This window comes from Myotis daubentonii, chromosome 6 (genome assembly GCF_963259705.1).
Source record: "Myotis daubentonii chromosome 6, mMyoDau2.1, whole genome shotgun sequence".
Lineage (NCBI taxonomy): Eukaryota > Metazoa > Chordata > Mammalia > Chiroptera > Vespertilionidae > Myotis > Myotis daubentonii.
In genome coordinates this window covers 53,568,491-53,584,629 of record NC_081845.1, presented here as the reverse complement: position 1 = coordinate 53,584,629, position 16,139 = coordinate 53,568,491, and the positions used below count along the sequence as shown (strand labels likewise).

Below are 16,139 nucleotides of genomic sequence, written 5' to 3'. Positions count from 1 at the left end.
AATAAACTGGTGAATATAATAGAATCAGGGACATAGAAAGGGAGTGGACTGAAAATTCTTGGGGGGAAAGGGGTAGGGGGGTGCAGGAAGAGATTGGATAATAATCGTACACCTATGGACGATGACAGTGTGGGGGGACTGGGGGTGGAGTGGGAACCGGGTGGAAGGGAGCTATGGGGGGGGCGGGGAAGAGGAACTGTAATAATCTGAACAATAAAGATTTATTTTTTAAAAAAAAAAAAGAAAATAGATTGCAGTTTAAAGTCAAGCTGTGCCTACCCTTGACCAGGGCTTCCTCCTCAAGTTACACAGACTGGCTCAGACCACTACCTTTCTTCTTGTATTTGAATTATTGGCTTAAGGGGCCAAAAGATAAACCACCACATTGTGAGAAGTTCTGAGGATTTTCTGGTAAATGTGGTGGATTTAACATGTGCATTTATATCTATTTTGATGTGAGACCTCACTAAAATGAGAGTTACAGAAGAGACATCAACAAAAAAGGAAAATGGGAAGATAATAGCAAAAAACAACATGTCAATATATTTTTGAAAGGTAAGAAGTAGATAGAGAAGTTAATAGTGCAAGAGCAAAGAAAACTAGATAGTAAGAGAAGGATACCAGTGCAAAGCAATTCATGCTGCATGCTGCAGTTCCCCAGAAAGGATTAGGTAATCTGTTCCTTTGACTGCAATGGTTGCCAAGGGGCAGAAGGTGATGCACGGTACTGAAAACAAGGAAACTGGTTGAAAATTTGTAGAAGGTGCATTTACATCTCTAGTTCCCCTCCTCCATCCCAGGCAAAACCCAGGAGTTATTTTTATTCTGTGGGAAAAATAAAGGACAGAAGCTCCAGTCCAAAAGATTCAGGCAACAGAAGAGGAAAACTGAAAACTGAAACCTAGAGAATTAAGCATTATGCGAAGCAAAATAAATCAGTCAGAGAAAGCTATATATCACATGATCTCACTCAATTGTGGATTATAATGAACAACATAAACTGATGAACAAAAACAGATCCAGAGACAGAGAAGCATCCATCAGACCATCAAACCTCAGAGGAAAGGCAGGGGAGGGTGGGGGTAAGAGGGAGAGATCAACCAAAGGACGTGTATGCATGCATATAAGCATAACCAATGGACACAGACACTAGGGGGGTGAGGGTACAAACTGGGGGGTGGAGTATGGCAATGAGGGGATAAGGACACATATGTAGTAGGTGTACCAGTTAATAATGGCGGATTTTGTAATCAAAGAAAACACGGTAATTTCTAGAGAAACATCAAAAGTGCTTTCTTCTAAGTAATGTCCATCGCTAGCTACACATTTCCCCATCTTTCAGGTAATTTGTGGATACCGTCCCAATAGAACTTTTCTTGTTTTGAGGCAAAACATTCAGAGACCCAATTTTCCACTTCTTCGTAGGTTTTGAAGTGCTGCTGAGAAAGTGCATGTGCCATCAATTGGAACAGTGGTAATCTGAAGGAGCAAGGTCTGGTGAATACAGCGGGTGGGTTAATACTTCCCAGGCAAGATCTTTTAACGTGTCTTTAATTGGTTTCGAAGTGTGTGATGGTGCATCATCATGAAGCAAAATTACAGCCGTGTCTTCTGGCACATTCTGGTAGTTTCACGATCAAAGCATGGTTCAAATTGATTATTTGTTGTCGGTAGTGAGCAGTATTAACGGTTTCACCTGGTTTTAGAAGCTCATAATACACCACACCTGCCTGATCTCACCAAACGCAGAGCATTGTCTTCTTTCCTAAGCGATTTGGCCTTGCAGTCAATGTTGATGGTTGACCAGGATCAACCCATGATTTTGTGCATTTGGCATTCTCAAAATAAATCCACTTTTCATTGCCTGTCACGATTCGATGCAAAAAAGACTTTCTTTCGTGCCGTTGAAGCAACATTTTACTGATGACTTTTCGGTTTTCCATTTGTCTTTCATTCAGTTGATGTGGCACCCATTTTCCTTCCTTTAAAATCTTCCCCATTGTTTATAAACGATTGAAAATTGTTTGCTGAGCAATGTTTAATCTTTCTGCAAGTTGTTTTTGAGTTTGACACGCACCTTCATCCAATAATGCTTGTAATTGTTGGTCTTTAAACTTTTTCAGTTGACCTGGATGTTCTTTGTCTTTCTCATCGAAACCATCACTTTTAAAGCGCTTAAACCAGTGTTCACAAGTATCTGGAGATGAGCATGTTCACCATAAGCTTCCCAAAGTATACAATAACTTTTTCTTCAAAATAAAGTAATGAATTAAAACTTCCCACAAATGTTCTTTTTTTGGCATGGAATTTGACATTTTTAAACATAAAAATATCTATGATGTTAACACCTTCAGCAAATTTGACATATGAAGTTTGGAAGCTTGCTGTCAATACAACAAAATAGCACACATATCAAATCGCATATATGTGCAACTCCATCTACTGAAAAAAATCCGCATTAACTGGTACACCTAGTAAGTGGTTTTAATTTGCATCTCTCTAATGATTAGTGACACTGAACATCTTTTCAGATGTCTATTGGCCATCATCTATATGTCCTCTTTGAGAAAAGTCTATTTAGATCCTTTGTCCATTTATAGTTGGACTAGTGGCCTGGTGCACGAAATTCGTGTGTGTGTGTGTGTGTGTGTGTGTGTGTGTGTGTGTTGGCCCGGCCTACACCCCAGCCTACACCCTCTCCAATTTGGGACCTCTCAGGGGATGTCTGACTGCCGGTTTAGGCCTGATCACGATCAGGCCTAAACCGGCAGTCAGACATCCATCTCTCAATCTGGGACCGCTGGCTCCTAACTGCTCACCTGCCTGCCTGCCTGATTGCCCCTAACCACTCTGCCTACTGGCCTGCTTGCCCCCAACAAACCCCCCTTGCCAGCCTGATCGCCCCAAATGCCCCCCCGCCAGCCTGATCGCCCCCAACTGTCCCCCCGCCAGCCTGATCGCCCCCAAATTCCTCTCTTGCCGGCCCGATCACCCCCAACTGCCCCCCCACTGACCTGCTCGCCCCCAACTGGCCCCCCTGGCGGCCTGCTCACCCCCAACTGCCCTACCCTCCTGGCCTGATCGCCCGTAACTACTTCTGCCTCGGCCTCACCACCATGGCTTTGTCCAGAAGGACGTCCACAAGGTCTCCTGGAAGGTCTCCTGGTCTAATTAGCATATTACCCTTTTATTAGTATAGATTATTTGGGTTTTTTGGTGTTGAGTTGTATAAGTTCTTTATAAATTCTGGGTATTAACCCCTTATCAGATGCATTACTGGCAAATATATTCAAAGGAGATTTTTTTTTTTTTTTTTTTTTTGCTTAGAGAAAAATCATTTAAGTGACCTGTTTTAGTCCTAAAGATATTTGGCAATTAAGTAACAACTGTTCAAGGAGAAAGATAGAAAATAACATTAATTTTGGCATCATAAAAGCAAACCAGCCCGCCCTAACTGGTTTGGCTCAATGGATAGAGCATCGGCCTGTGGACTGAAAGGTCCCAGGTTCGATTCCGGTAAAGGGCATGTACCTTGGTTGCGGGCACATCCCCAGTAGGAGGTATGCAGGAGGCAGCTGATCGATGTTTCTCTCTCATCGATGTTTCTAACTCTCTATCCCTCTCCCTTCCTCTCTGTAAAAAATCAATAAAATATATTTTTTAAAAAAAAGCAAACCACTGCTCCGTAAGTCCTGTGGAATAGAGACCAGGGGAGACCGAGTATGCACAGAAATCCTAGATCTCATTAGGGCCCAAACTGTTGCTCTTTTCCATCAAAATGTTATATCTCTCTTGGTAAGGAGGCCTCAGAATAAGATCAGCTGGTATCAGAGAACTCAAGAAACTCCATGTCAGGGAAAGAAAAGATATGGATTGGTGACCAGGACCTAGACTATCATGGGAAAGACAAAGGTGTGTATGAAGATAGAAATCACTTTGACCAAGCTGGTCTAAAATTAATTAAATCATTTTGTGATGTGATGTGTATGTGTGAGTGTTGCTTAAAGAGCTGTGAGATTAACTGTCCATGCCTAAGGTAACATGGAAGACACTTCACAGCTACTTTTTCATTTCCTTTATACATACACCCTAATATATTACCATCAGACTAACAGGGGTAACTTAGGAATACCTATCTTTAACACTGTCTGCATGTAATAATGAAAGCAGCAGATGCACAAAAAGTGGAATCAATTATGAACTCATCAGAATTTCACCTTTCTGGAATCAGGACATGGAATAAGTTAAAAATCTCAAGGAAGAACCTAAGAAGTACAAAGGGATCTCTGCAATATTGCAATGTGCTGTGATTTAGAAGGGGGAGACAAAGTGAGGGCTTCAGAAGGAATGCCTTCAAGTAAAAACTGGACTGGATATATTATCATTTATCAGGTAATAGAAATTTAACAGTTGTTTTACAGAGTTTAAGGAAAGAAGTAGTAATAATCATAACAAGCGACTAAGCAATTCTGATCTCTAGGCAAGAAAAGTTTTCTAAAAAAGAAAAATATACTAGTTGACTCAGATATGAACAATATTTATGTTACCATAGAAATACAAATACTGAATATTCATTTAACCAAACATGTGCAATAATTATAATTGTACTAGGGGCCCGGTGCACGAAATTCGTGCACCGGGTTTGTGTGTGGGGGGAGTGTCCCTCAGCCCAGCCTGCCCCCTCTCACATACTGGAGCCCTCAGGCGTTGACCCCCATCACCCTCCAATCGCAGGATCGGCTCCTTACCCAGGCCTGACGCCTCTGGCCTAGGCGTCCGGCCCGGGCAGCGGGGACCTGCAGTGGCAGCGGGGGGGCGCCGCGATGGCGCAGACTCCACCCCTTCCCCTGCAGGACGCCTCTGGCTGAGGCATCCGGCCCGGGCAACGGGGACCCGCAGCTGCAGCGGCCCCACGATCGTGGGCTTCGCTTTAGGCCCAGGCAAGGGACCCCTAGCTCCCGGGACTGCCAGCTTCGACCGTGCCCAGCTCCCATCACTGGCTCCACCCCTACTTCCTGCTATCACTGGCCAGGGCGGAAAAGGCACCTGATTCTCCGATCATGGCTGGGGGGCAGGGCAAAGGCGGCCCCAGGGCCGCCTTTGCCCTGCCCCCCAGCTCTTAGCTCCCCCCCGGGTTTCCGATCACTGTCAGTGGCAGGGGGCTTCTTCCTGCTTTCCCTTTCGCCTCCCTGCATTGTGCCTACATATGCAAATTAACCGCCATCTTGTTGGCAGTTAACTGCCAATCTTAGTTGGCAGTTAACTGCCAATCTTAGTTGGCAGTTAATTTGCATATAGCCCTGATTAGCCAATGAAAAGGGTAGCTCGTACGCCAATTACCATTTTTCTCTTTTATTAGTGTTGATAATACAGAGGAGGGTGAGGGAGTATTGGTGGAGTTAGAAAGCTCAATCCTGTTCTAGTAGAAAGTAAGCAGATCATGTGCAAAACGAAACACCAAAAGTGAGCAGCATAAATAGATTTTGCAAATAAAGGAAGAAAAAAAGCAGCTAAAACAACAAACAATGATTACCTCCTAGGAGTGCACTTTGGGTCTGGGGAAGGGTAGGAGAAGGAACTACTCTATTTTCCAGTATAAGCCATGATATTTTAATTGACTTTTAATATCATGGCCATGTATTATAAGAATGTTACTTGGAGCCTATATAATTTTTCCATAATATTACCTCTTTTATTTTGAATATATTAAAAAATAGAGAGAACTGTAAGAAATAAGGTAGCAAAAATTCTCAAAAAACTATTACAACCAAATCCAAAGGTATATTAAAAATTATATATATCATGATCAAGTAGCATTTATCCAGAATGCAAGAATGGATCAACATGAGGAAATTACTGTAATTTACTACATGAATGTCATAAAAGGGAAAAATGGCATGATACTCTCAACAGAAAAGCATAGATAACAGGTAACAGAAAAGGTATTTGTTAACTCCCAAAATCTACCTCTGGTTGGGGGGGGGAAAAAAAAACCCTTTGTAAAAACAAAAATTTCTTAACATGATAAAAGATATCTAACAGAAATCTACCAAAAACATACTTAATGGAGAAAATTTAGCCACATTCCCTTTGATATTGAAATAAAGGATAAATGTTTCCCTTTCCTCCATCCAATGAGAGTCATTGTTTAAACCAGTACTAGAGGTTCTGGCCAATATATAAAATTATACAATTATTAGAACTAACAATGTTCAGCAAGGAGGTGAGCCAATTAAATAATCAACAGTGTGACAGCACACTAGAAGTAGCAAATTCTTCTAAAGTCACTGTTTACTATAAAAATGGAAAATATTAAATATTTAGAAATTGGATTAAAAACAATTAAAAATTTCAACTCAATTAGAGAGCAGAAAAAGACCTGAAAAGAGCTATACCATATTCATAAGATAATTTAACACTGTAAAAACATCTATTTTCTCCAAATTAATCTAAATTCAAATCAATTCCAAATAAATGCCCAACAGAATTTTTGGGTAATATGACAAACTGATTCTAAACCTTATATGTTAAACCAAATATCCACAAATATTTAAGAAAATCCTGGCAAAGAGCAGAGTCTAGCCTTACCAGATATCACTTACAAAATCATTGTAATAACAAGTGTGGTTGCTAGAATGGGAATAGACTAATAAATCAACTGACTATACTAGACATCACAGAGACTCACCTGTCAGGCCACTTCTCTTACATACCACCAAAATCTCACATATGCATGGGTCTGAACCGTGAGTTTAACACAATGAAATTTACTGTAGTTATTGTTATATTTAGACTTTAAATCTTTCCAATGGAGATTAGGCCTAGAAAATACTGAAACTTAAAAGATCTAACTTCCATATTTCCTAAGATAGCATTTTCTACAATTTCTGTCCCCAGCGTCTAACTCCTCCATCTCCTCCTCCTTAGACCACAGAAGATGTCCCCCTCTATCCGTTTTGGCAAGGGCAGCTGTTAGTGAAAGCAACTATCACATGACCTCACTTATATGTGGAATCTAATGAACAAAATAAACTGACAAACAAATTGGGTCCAGAGGAATGGATGCGTGGAACAGACAGATTTCGGGGTGGGGGAAGAGGGGGTGGGGTTAACAATTAACCAAAAAACGTATGTGCATAAATGCATAGCCCATGGACACAGATAATAGTGCAGTGAAGACTTGGGGTGGGCTGGGGGCTGGGTGGAGGGAGCCAAAGGGGGGAAGAATAGGGGACATTTGTAATACAATCAACAATAAGTAAAATAAAAATTTTTAAATGCAACATATGCTGAGGGACAGCACATGAAATACAACCATTTCCTGTAGAGTACTGGTTCTCACACTCGAACATGCATTAGTCACTTGGAGAGCTTGTTAAAGCACAAAGTGCTGGACTGCATTCCCAGAGTTTCTAATCAGCACATCTGGGGTGAGTGACATTGCTAACAACTTTCTGTGTGGTGCAAATGCTCCTGACCACAGGTCACATTTAAGAAACACTGCCCTATAGAGCACAGGTTCGCAACTGAAGGCAATTTTATTCTCCAGGGGAAATTAGACAGTGAATGAATTATTTTGGGTTGTCACAACCTAGAGGGATGGAAAGGAGAGGTAATACTGGTATCTAGTAAGAACAAACCAAGGAAGATGCTGATAAACATCCTATCATGCACAGGATAGCTCCCCACAGCAAAGAATTACCTTGTCAAAAACATCAATAGTGCTGAGGTTGAGAAACCCTACCATAGAGTAAAACAAAACTTACTCCAAATATATGATTTGACTACTAAGTTGTTGAAAGTCCTTTAATGAGTTTCAGAAATTAGATATGGAATAAATATTCAAAGAATTATATTTTTCTTCAAGTAGCGATAACTCTGAATTTTATTCATCTACAGCAAAATTAAGTTTTAGAAATATTAATACTTAAAGGTATACTGGCCTACAGTAAGAAATAAACATTTATATATTATTGGTAGATTTATAGTAAAGAAACAAATTAACATTCATTTTATGATATTATATTAAAGACTAACTTTCTTGAAAAGTAACAACCAGCTATATTTATTTCTTACACTGAGTGAAAAAGCAAAAAACTATTCATTTCACTATTTTATATATTTAGTATAAATGAAATCTTTTATAACTGTTTTAAGGAAAAACAGTGATTACAGAAATAATACTAAATAAATGTGTCTGAGAAAAATGTACTTTACAGATACATGCATGTATGTACATGTACATACATATCTACTACACCACCACCACCACCACCACTACCACCACCACCCCACACACATAAATGAACTTACTCCAGTAGGCTGAAATATAAGTCCATCCATTTCATGGCTAACTTCTTTTGCAAAATTTCCTTCAAGTAGCTATAAAATAAATATATGTATTTTCAGAAATACAATAATTAATACAATAATCACTTTAATTAACGGAATTTTAAATTCTGTAAACTTTATTAAAACTTTTCTTAAGTTTTAAGAACTGAAATGCAAAATGAGAGAGAGGGGTTGTCCAGAGGAATATAGGTTAATATATTATAAGGTGTGTTTTTTAATATGTGAAGATTTCCATTCTATGGCAGGCTAGATATCTTGAATAACAGTCCTAACTACAATCAAAATGATGGATAAAATATTTAAAACATTTTTAAATGCATTGCTGAGTCAGGATGAAAGGAATTTTAATATGGAAAATTCAATGTGGATTTAAAGCATTGGTCTCACTGGCAAAATAAAAGGAGAAACTCTGGGAAGTAATAAAGGGAATAAAAAATAAACACATATAACAAAGGAGACAGCAGAGAAACCTGCTTGGGGATGGAGTGTGTGGGAGAATCCCCTGAGAATCTGTAACCACAACTAACTCAGACATAGGAAACACAATCCGAAAATACATCACCTGTGTTTTTCCGAAACCCTCAAGCAGAAAAAATTTTAGCCTTACTTTTTTGTCTTACTGTTTCTTTTCTTTTTTGGTTTTTCCTGTATTTTTTTTCAAGCAAAGAACTGCAGTACAAGGGATGCACAGTACAAAATACAAATAGCAGTTTTCTCACAGCCTTATCTGCTAAAGAGCAGAGTTATAAGAGCCAATGCTCTCTAATTAGTTCTGAGCAAGTCATTTTAAATTCTTCCTTTTCATGGACTTTTATTATTTTGAAGAACTGAACATGTGTGTCATGGCCAGAAATCCTAATGTTGATTTCTGCATTTCAGGGAAGAGAACAAAATATACTTTCACAGAGCCAGATAGGACAGTTTTGGGATTCATGTATGTGTCTCCAAATTTTAGGATCTGTTGTGGGTTATCTAATCCAAATCTTTTATCATAATCACATCCTCTTAAAACCACTACACTCACTTATAGGGAGATTTACATTCCAACAGCAACAACCGAAATTTCACATGCAACAAGATTAGTGTTTCCCCTCGCCAACTGTGACCTTTACCTTCTCTGCCATTACTTCCTTCAAAATCTGTAATTTCTCTAAACTGGGGGCAGTGAGCAAAATTAGAGCGATACTAGTTCCTAACTGCTTAAAGACCAATTTGAGTTTGAATATCTACAGTCCCTTAAAACTGTAATGCTCCTTAGTCAAATTCCTAAGGACAGAAATTAGAAAGGCTGGGGTGAGGGTAAATGAGTTAGTGTTTAATGGGTAGAGTTTCAGTTTAGAAAGGTAAAAATCGATCTGGAGGTAGATGACAGTAATGGTTACACGACAATGTAAATGTATTTAATGCCACTGAAATGTATGCTTAAGATTTGTTAAAATGGTCCATTTTGTGCTATGTATATTTGCCTCAACTTAAAACATATGTATAGAACTCTTAATATTTCCTGTTTTGTTTTGTTCTTTCCTCTCATTATAACACTATGAAAGTGGGGAGCTTGCCAACTGGATCTCTTAGAACCATGTTGTCGAAAGTTTAGCCAAACAGGCAAAAATTTCAGGACAGATCTGAGATTCATACATTGACCTCCAATTTACTCAAAGGTTTAAATGACCTAGCCATCTGAGGAGGAACTCTGTCTAACTAAAAATTCAATATGGATTCAAAGCACTGATTTCTTATAAATTTCTTTCAAGAGGGAAAAATAAACTCCAACCATCAAAATGTCAAAAAATATCAGCTGACACTCTTGCTGTAATTTTGGAAGGCAATGTTAAACTAAAAGCTTTGTTTCATATATGTTATCTATTCACCCTGGAGAAAAAATATTTTTGAAACCTATGCTCATATTTAGTACAGGTATATATACATGACATTTATGTTCTATATCAATGTTTTTCAAATCCATGAATGATGAATAAAAGTTCAAATAAGAAAAATATATATAACTGGATACTTCATGAACCCCATTATGTAAGAAAAAGTAACTTGCTACATTCATAGCAGAGTCCTGCTGAGGAATGATGTAATAAAAACCAAATATCACAATCATCTTTTCAAAAAACACTTTTAAAAGGTTAAAGAACTTGTTCTCCTTTTATTGTAGGTACATCATTTACAGCAAGTATACAGCTTTTCCATTCTTAGACCAAACTTCTCAACTTCATACACTGGGCCATCCCTAAACATAAAGTATGTAATAAAGTAACAGTATAAAATACAGAGTTGGCAAGACTAAATAACACGATGTTATCTGAGAATAAAGTCACCTAGATATATAGCAGCCAAAAACAGCCTTGGGCCAAGGATATCCTATCTAATAAAAGAGAAACATGGTAATTGGCGTACAACCGCTACCCTTCCCATTGGCTAATCAGGGCAATGTGCAAATTAACTGCCAGCCAAGATGGCGACCGGCAGCCAGGCAGCTTGAAACTAACATGAGGCTTGCTTGCTTCAGTGACGGAGGACTCCAACGTTCCCCGCCTGCCGCTGCAGGCCTCTGAGCTGCAACTCTAAGCAACTATGTAACAAATATAGAAGCTAAACAAAACCCCAGAAACCTGCTTTAGTCCACCTTGCTTCAGCCAGCAGGATCGCAACATTGTAAGCAAAGGCCAGAAACCTACTTTCAGCAGCGGAGGCCTAAGAGCTGGAGCCAAGCCTCAAAGCTAAAGCTGGCCCAGAATGAAAAAAAAAAAAAGAAAGAAAGAAAGGAGCAGTTGGGAGCTTCAGTCACCCCCAGCCTGAAAATAGCCCTCAGCCACTCACCCAGACTGGCCAGGCACCCCAGTGGGGACCCCTACCCTGAAGGGTGTGTGACCAGCTGCAAACAGCCATCAGCCCCTCACCCAGGCTGGCCAGGCACCCCAGTGGGCACCCCCACCCTGATCCAGGACACCCTTCAGGGCAAACCAGCCGGCACCGACCCGTGCACCAGGCCTCTATCCTATATAGTAAAAGGGTAATATGCCTCCCAGCACCGGGATCAGCAGAGCCACGAAGCCTCCCGGCACCTTGATCAGCGTGACAGGGGGAGGCGCCCAAACCCCCTGATCGCCCTGCGGCTCTGTGTGTGACAGGGGGCAGGGCCACAACCTCCCTATCCACCCTGCTCTGTTCGTGACAGGGGAAGGGGCAACAACCCCCCTGATCAGCCCTGCTCTGTGCGTGACAGCGGGTGGCACCTCAACCTCCCCATCGACCCTACCCTGAGCATGACTGGGGGTGGCATCACAACCTCCCAATCACCCTGCTCTGTGCATGACAGGGGGCAGTGCCCCAACTCCCCAATAAGCCCTCCTCTGAGCCTGACCAGGGGCTGCACCTAGGGATTGGGCCTGCCCTCTGCCACCCGGGAGCAGGCCTAAGCCAGCAGGTCGTTATCTCCCGAGGGTTCCCAGACTGCGAGAGGGCACAGGCTGGGCCGAGGGACCCCCTCCCCCCCGAGTGCACAAATTTTTGTGCACCGGGCCTCTAGTTACATTGATAAAAAGCAAAAAAAAAACCCTGCTCCTGCCAAAACATCCTGCCTATGCAGGGCAAAGTTCAGTCTCCTATAGGGAGAGAGGCAGGCTCACTGAGGGAAAACCCATCCCTGAGACTAGGGGCTCAAGGTCTAAATACTACTATTAATACTAAGACTTTAGGAGGAAAACTAAGAAAACTGCGGTTCCCACAAGTCAGGCACTGAGTGACAAGAAACAGTTGTTTATAGATGAGGGAGAGTACAAGAGCAAAAAATAGACCAATACGTGGTATAAGCAAGCAGAGTCTACTGAAAGCTAAAAGTGAAGCTGGAAAAATGGGCAAAACCACTTTATACCCATTGTTAACAGCAGTCATCTGCTGAAGGAATGCAAAGTCGTTGAGCACTGAAGATAACTATAGCAATATAAACCTATCTCAAATACAGAACACACTGATTCAACCACTAACTCTTCTCCCCAAAATGAGGCCCATGAAACTGAAAGAAGAGGTATGTCCACACTAAGCACAAAGATATTTACCTCAGTTTCTAGTGTTCACACAGAAAAATAATGAGTGTCCAGCATCCAATAAAAATGTACCACACACACACATAAAAAATAAGAAAAATAATGACTACATTTAATAGATAAGGCAGTCAATAGAACAAGACATAAAGATGGCCGGGCCCATAGGGCAAAGGACCTAAATAGACACTTTTCAAAAGGGGGCATATAGAAGGCCAAGAGACATATGAAAACATGCTCAAAGTCACTAATCATCCGAGAGATGCAAATCAAAACAACAATGAGGTACCATCTCACACCTGTCAGAATGGCTATCATCAACAAATCAACAAACAACAAGTGCTGGAGAGGATGCGGGAAAAAGGAAGCCTCCTTCACTGCTGGTGGGAATGCAGACTGGTGCAGCCACTATGGAAGACAGTATAGAGTTTCCTCAAAAAGTTAAAAATGGAACTCCCATTTGACCCTGTGATCCCACTTCTAGGAATATATCCCAAGAAACCAGAAACACCAATCAGAAAGGATATATGCACCCCTATGTTCATAGCAGCACAATTCACCATAGCTAAGATCTGGAAACAGCCTAAGTGCCCATCAGCTGATGAATGGATTAGAAAACTGTGGTACATCTACACGATGGAATACTATGCTGCTGTAAAAAAGAAGGAATTCTTTTTTTTTTTAATATATTTTATTGATTTTTTACAGAGAGGAAGGGAGAAAGATAGAGAGTTAGAAACATCGATGAGAGAGATACATCGATCAGCTGCCTCCTGCACATCTCCTACTGGGGATATGCCTGCAACCAAGGTACATGCCCTTGACCGGAATCAAACCTGGGACCCTTCAGTCCACTGAGCCAAACCGGTTTTGGCAAAAAGAAGGAATTCTTACCATTTGCAACAGCATGGATGGAACTGGAGAGCATTATGCTAAGTGAAATAAGCCAGTCAATGAAAGAAAAATACCACATGATCTCACTCATTTATGGATAATGAAGACCATTATAAACTGATGAACAAAAATAGATACAGAGGCAGAGCAGCATCGAACAGACTGTCAAACTACAGCAGGAAGGCCAGGGAAGGTTGGGGATGGGGGAGGGGAGTAAGAGATCAACCGAAGGGCTTGTATGCATGCATATAAGCATAACCAATGGACACAAGACACTGGGGGGTAGGGGAGGCCAGGGGATTGTCAAGGGCGGGGGGGGGGGGGGGGCGGGAAGGAGACATATGTAATACTGTTTGTAATACTTTAAGCAATAAAACAAAATTTTTAAAAAAAGAAAAGAAAAAAATCACCAAAAAATAAATAAATAAATAATTTAAAAATAAAATAATGTGACAGAAAAAAAAAAAAAGATGGCCCATATTTTGGAATTATCAAATGGACTTTAAAACAGCCCTAACATTTTAAAGAAAAGGGTAGAAAACATGTCTGAACAAATATGGAACTTCACAGAGATAAAAATAAAAACTATAAAAATGAGACAAATGGAAATGCAAGAAATAAAACACAGTATTGGGGGAAAATGCTAATCAATGAAAATGAGCCCTAGAGCCTCAGTGGTTAGAGCGGCAGCCCACGGACTGAAGGGTCTTGGGTTCAATTCCGGTCAAGGGCACGTACCTCAGCTGCAGGCTCCATCCCTGGTAGGGGTGCATGCAGGAGGCAACCAGTGTGTCTCGTTCACATGGATGTTTCTCTCCCTGTCTCTCCCCTTCCCTTCCACTCCCTCTAAAAATCAATGTGGGGGGGGGGGTATCTTTGGGTGAGGATTAAAAAAACAACAACAACAAATGATAATCAATGGATTATCAGCAGACTGAATATAACAAAGGGAAAAGAAATCAATGAACTTGAAGAAAAAAATGTGTAGCACTTTTTCCAACTGAAATAAAAAAAGGAAAAGATACAACACTGAAAATCAAAAAGCAGGCATAAAGATGTCTTGAAAAAACTTACAGAAAACCAGTAAAAATATGAACACTGAAACAATCAGACCTAATTGAAAATTTTAAGGCATTCCACTCAACAACAGGAGAAACACTTTTTTTTCACAAGTGCATACAACACATTTATAGGTAGGTCAAAGTAATACAAAGAATGTCTTCTGACCACAATGAATTAAATTATATATCAGTAAGAGAAAGATATCTGGAAAGCTCTCCAATGTTTGGAAACTTAATAACAAATTTCTAAATAACCCACAAATAAAAGAAAAAAATCAAAAGAAAAATTTTAAGTGTTTCATACCAAATGAAAACACAGTAGGCTGAGATTTGAGAGATGGAGCTAAAGTGTGCTTACAGAAATATTCATTGCACCCTAACCAGTTTGGCTCAGTGGAGCATTGGCCTACGAACTGAAGTGTCCCAGGTTCGATTCTGGTCAAGGGCATGTACAATCCAGTAGGGAGTGTGCAGGAGGCAGCTGAATCGATGTTTCTCTCTCATCGATGTTTCTAACTCTCTATTCCTCCCCCTTCCTCTCTGTAAAAATTCAATAAAATATATATTTTAAAAAAAGAAAAAAAATATTCATTGCACTGAGAAAAGTAGAAAGGTCACAAATCAATATTAGCTTTCACCCTAAGAAACTAAGGAAAACTCTACAGTATTTAGGATCACAGATATAAGGGAAGAAGCCACTTGGGCTGAGACTGCATAACCAATAAGGAGGACTACTTTCCCTAAGGCTAAGACCCAGACACTGTTGAAGAGGTTCATGACTCACTGGATGGCAGAGAAGTTGAAATGTATTGATGAGATGTCTCACTAGTTTTAAAAGATGGAAGTTGTGTTTACAAAGCAGTATCGCCCTAGCCAGTTTGGCTCAGTGGATAGAGGATCGGCCTGTAGACTGAAGGGTCCTGGGTTTGATTCTGGTCAAGGGCACATGCCCAGGTTGCGGGCTCGATCCCCAGTGTGGGGCATGCAGGAGGCAGCCGATGAATGATTCTCTCTCATCATTGATGTTTCTCTCTCTCTCCCTTTCTCTCTCTCTCTCTCCCTTCCTCTCTGAAATCATTAAAAACAAATAAATGTTGAATCTTTACAAAAAGAAAGCAGTATGTCTAACTTAAAACTTTAAAGTAGGAATATAGCCAGGGATAAGTTGTCAAAGTCAAAGAAACTAAATCAGAATAAAAATCAGAATAAAAAATTTCCAAGAAATGGAGAATCCAGGGTTTATAAGTAGGTCAAACAAAACATAGGGAAGTTGTATTAAGCAAGGATGATGGGCAGCCCTTGAGAAAAGAGTTTTAAGTCAGGCACAGTCTCAAAGGAAGAAGTAGTTACCAAGGAGCCAAAAAGAGTTAGTTAAAGACTTCGTTTAAATACCATGGCTTGAAAGGTCAGGTTTTATTTCAATAATTTAAATACCAAATAATGTTAAAACTCACTTTGGTATTTTTTTGGCTCTAATATTATACTCCAAAATAGACTGTCCTATACTTTTAAGCTACTCAGTTTTTTGCCTCTTCTATATTTTAAGTAAAACTAATTTATGACTTGCACTGGTATTCTTATGTAAGATGTGCTAAGGTTTTCTTAGATAATTTGTTGTGGTAACATCACAATAAAAATAAAATCACATTCAGTATTGGTTAGGGTAGATATTTTCTGACTGCCTATTTATGCTAGAAACCCAGTTAACAGTTGGATACTGGGGACCCAATGATAATATAAGCCTACATATGCCTAAATAATACCTTAATTTTAATTTAAC

At 40.1% G+C, this 16,139-nt stretch overlaps 1 protein-coding gene and 1 long non-coding RNA gene across 8 annotated transcripts in view; one reads left to right on the top strand and one right to left on the bottom strand.

Annotated features, from left to right (window-relative positions):
• Window positions 1-16,139, top strand: part of LOC132237089 (uncharacterized) — a 308,039-nt gene that overhangs the window by 107,957 nt on the left and 183,943 nt on the right. The window lies entirely within an intron of this gene.
• RNGTT (RNA guanylyltransferase and 5'-phosphatase) overlaps window positions 1-16,139 on the bottom strand; it is a 209,218-nt gene that overhangs the window by 101,629 nt on the left and 91,450 nt on the right. For 6 of the 7 annotated variants that reach the window (XM_059700941.1, XM_059700936.1, XM_059700942.1 and 3 more), the window contains one exon: window positions 8,314-8,382. The exons of the other annotated variant lie outside the window; for it this stretch is intronic. In XM_059700941.1, the coding sequence (XP_059556924.1) occupies window positions 8,314-8,382 (69 nt within the window). The remainder of the gene's footprint in view (window positions 1-8,313; window positions 8,383-16,139) is intronic. 7 annotated transcript variants of the gene reach the window in all.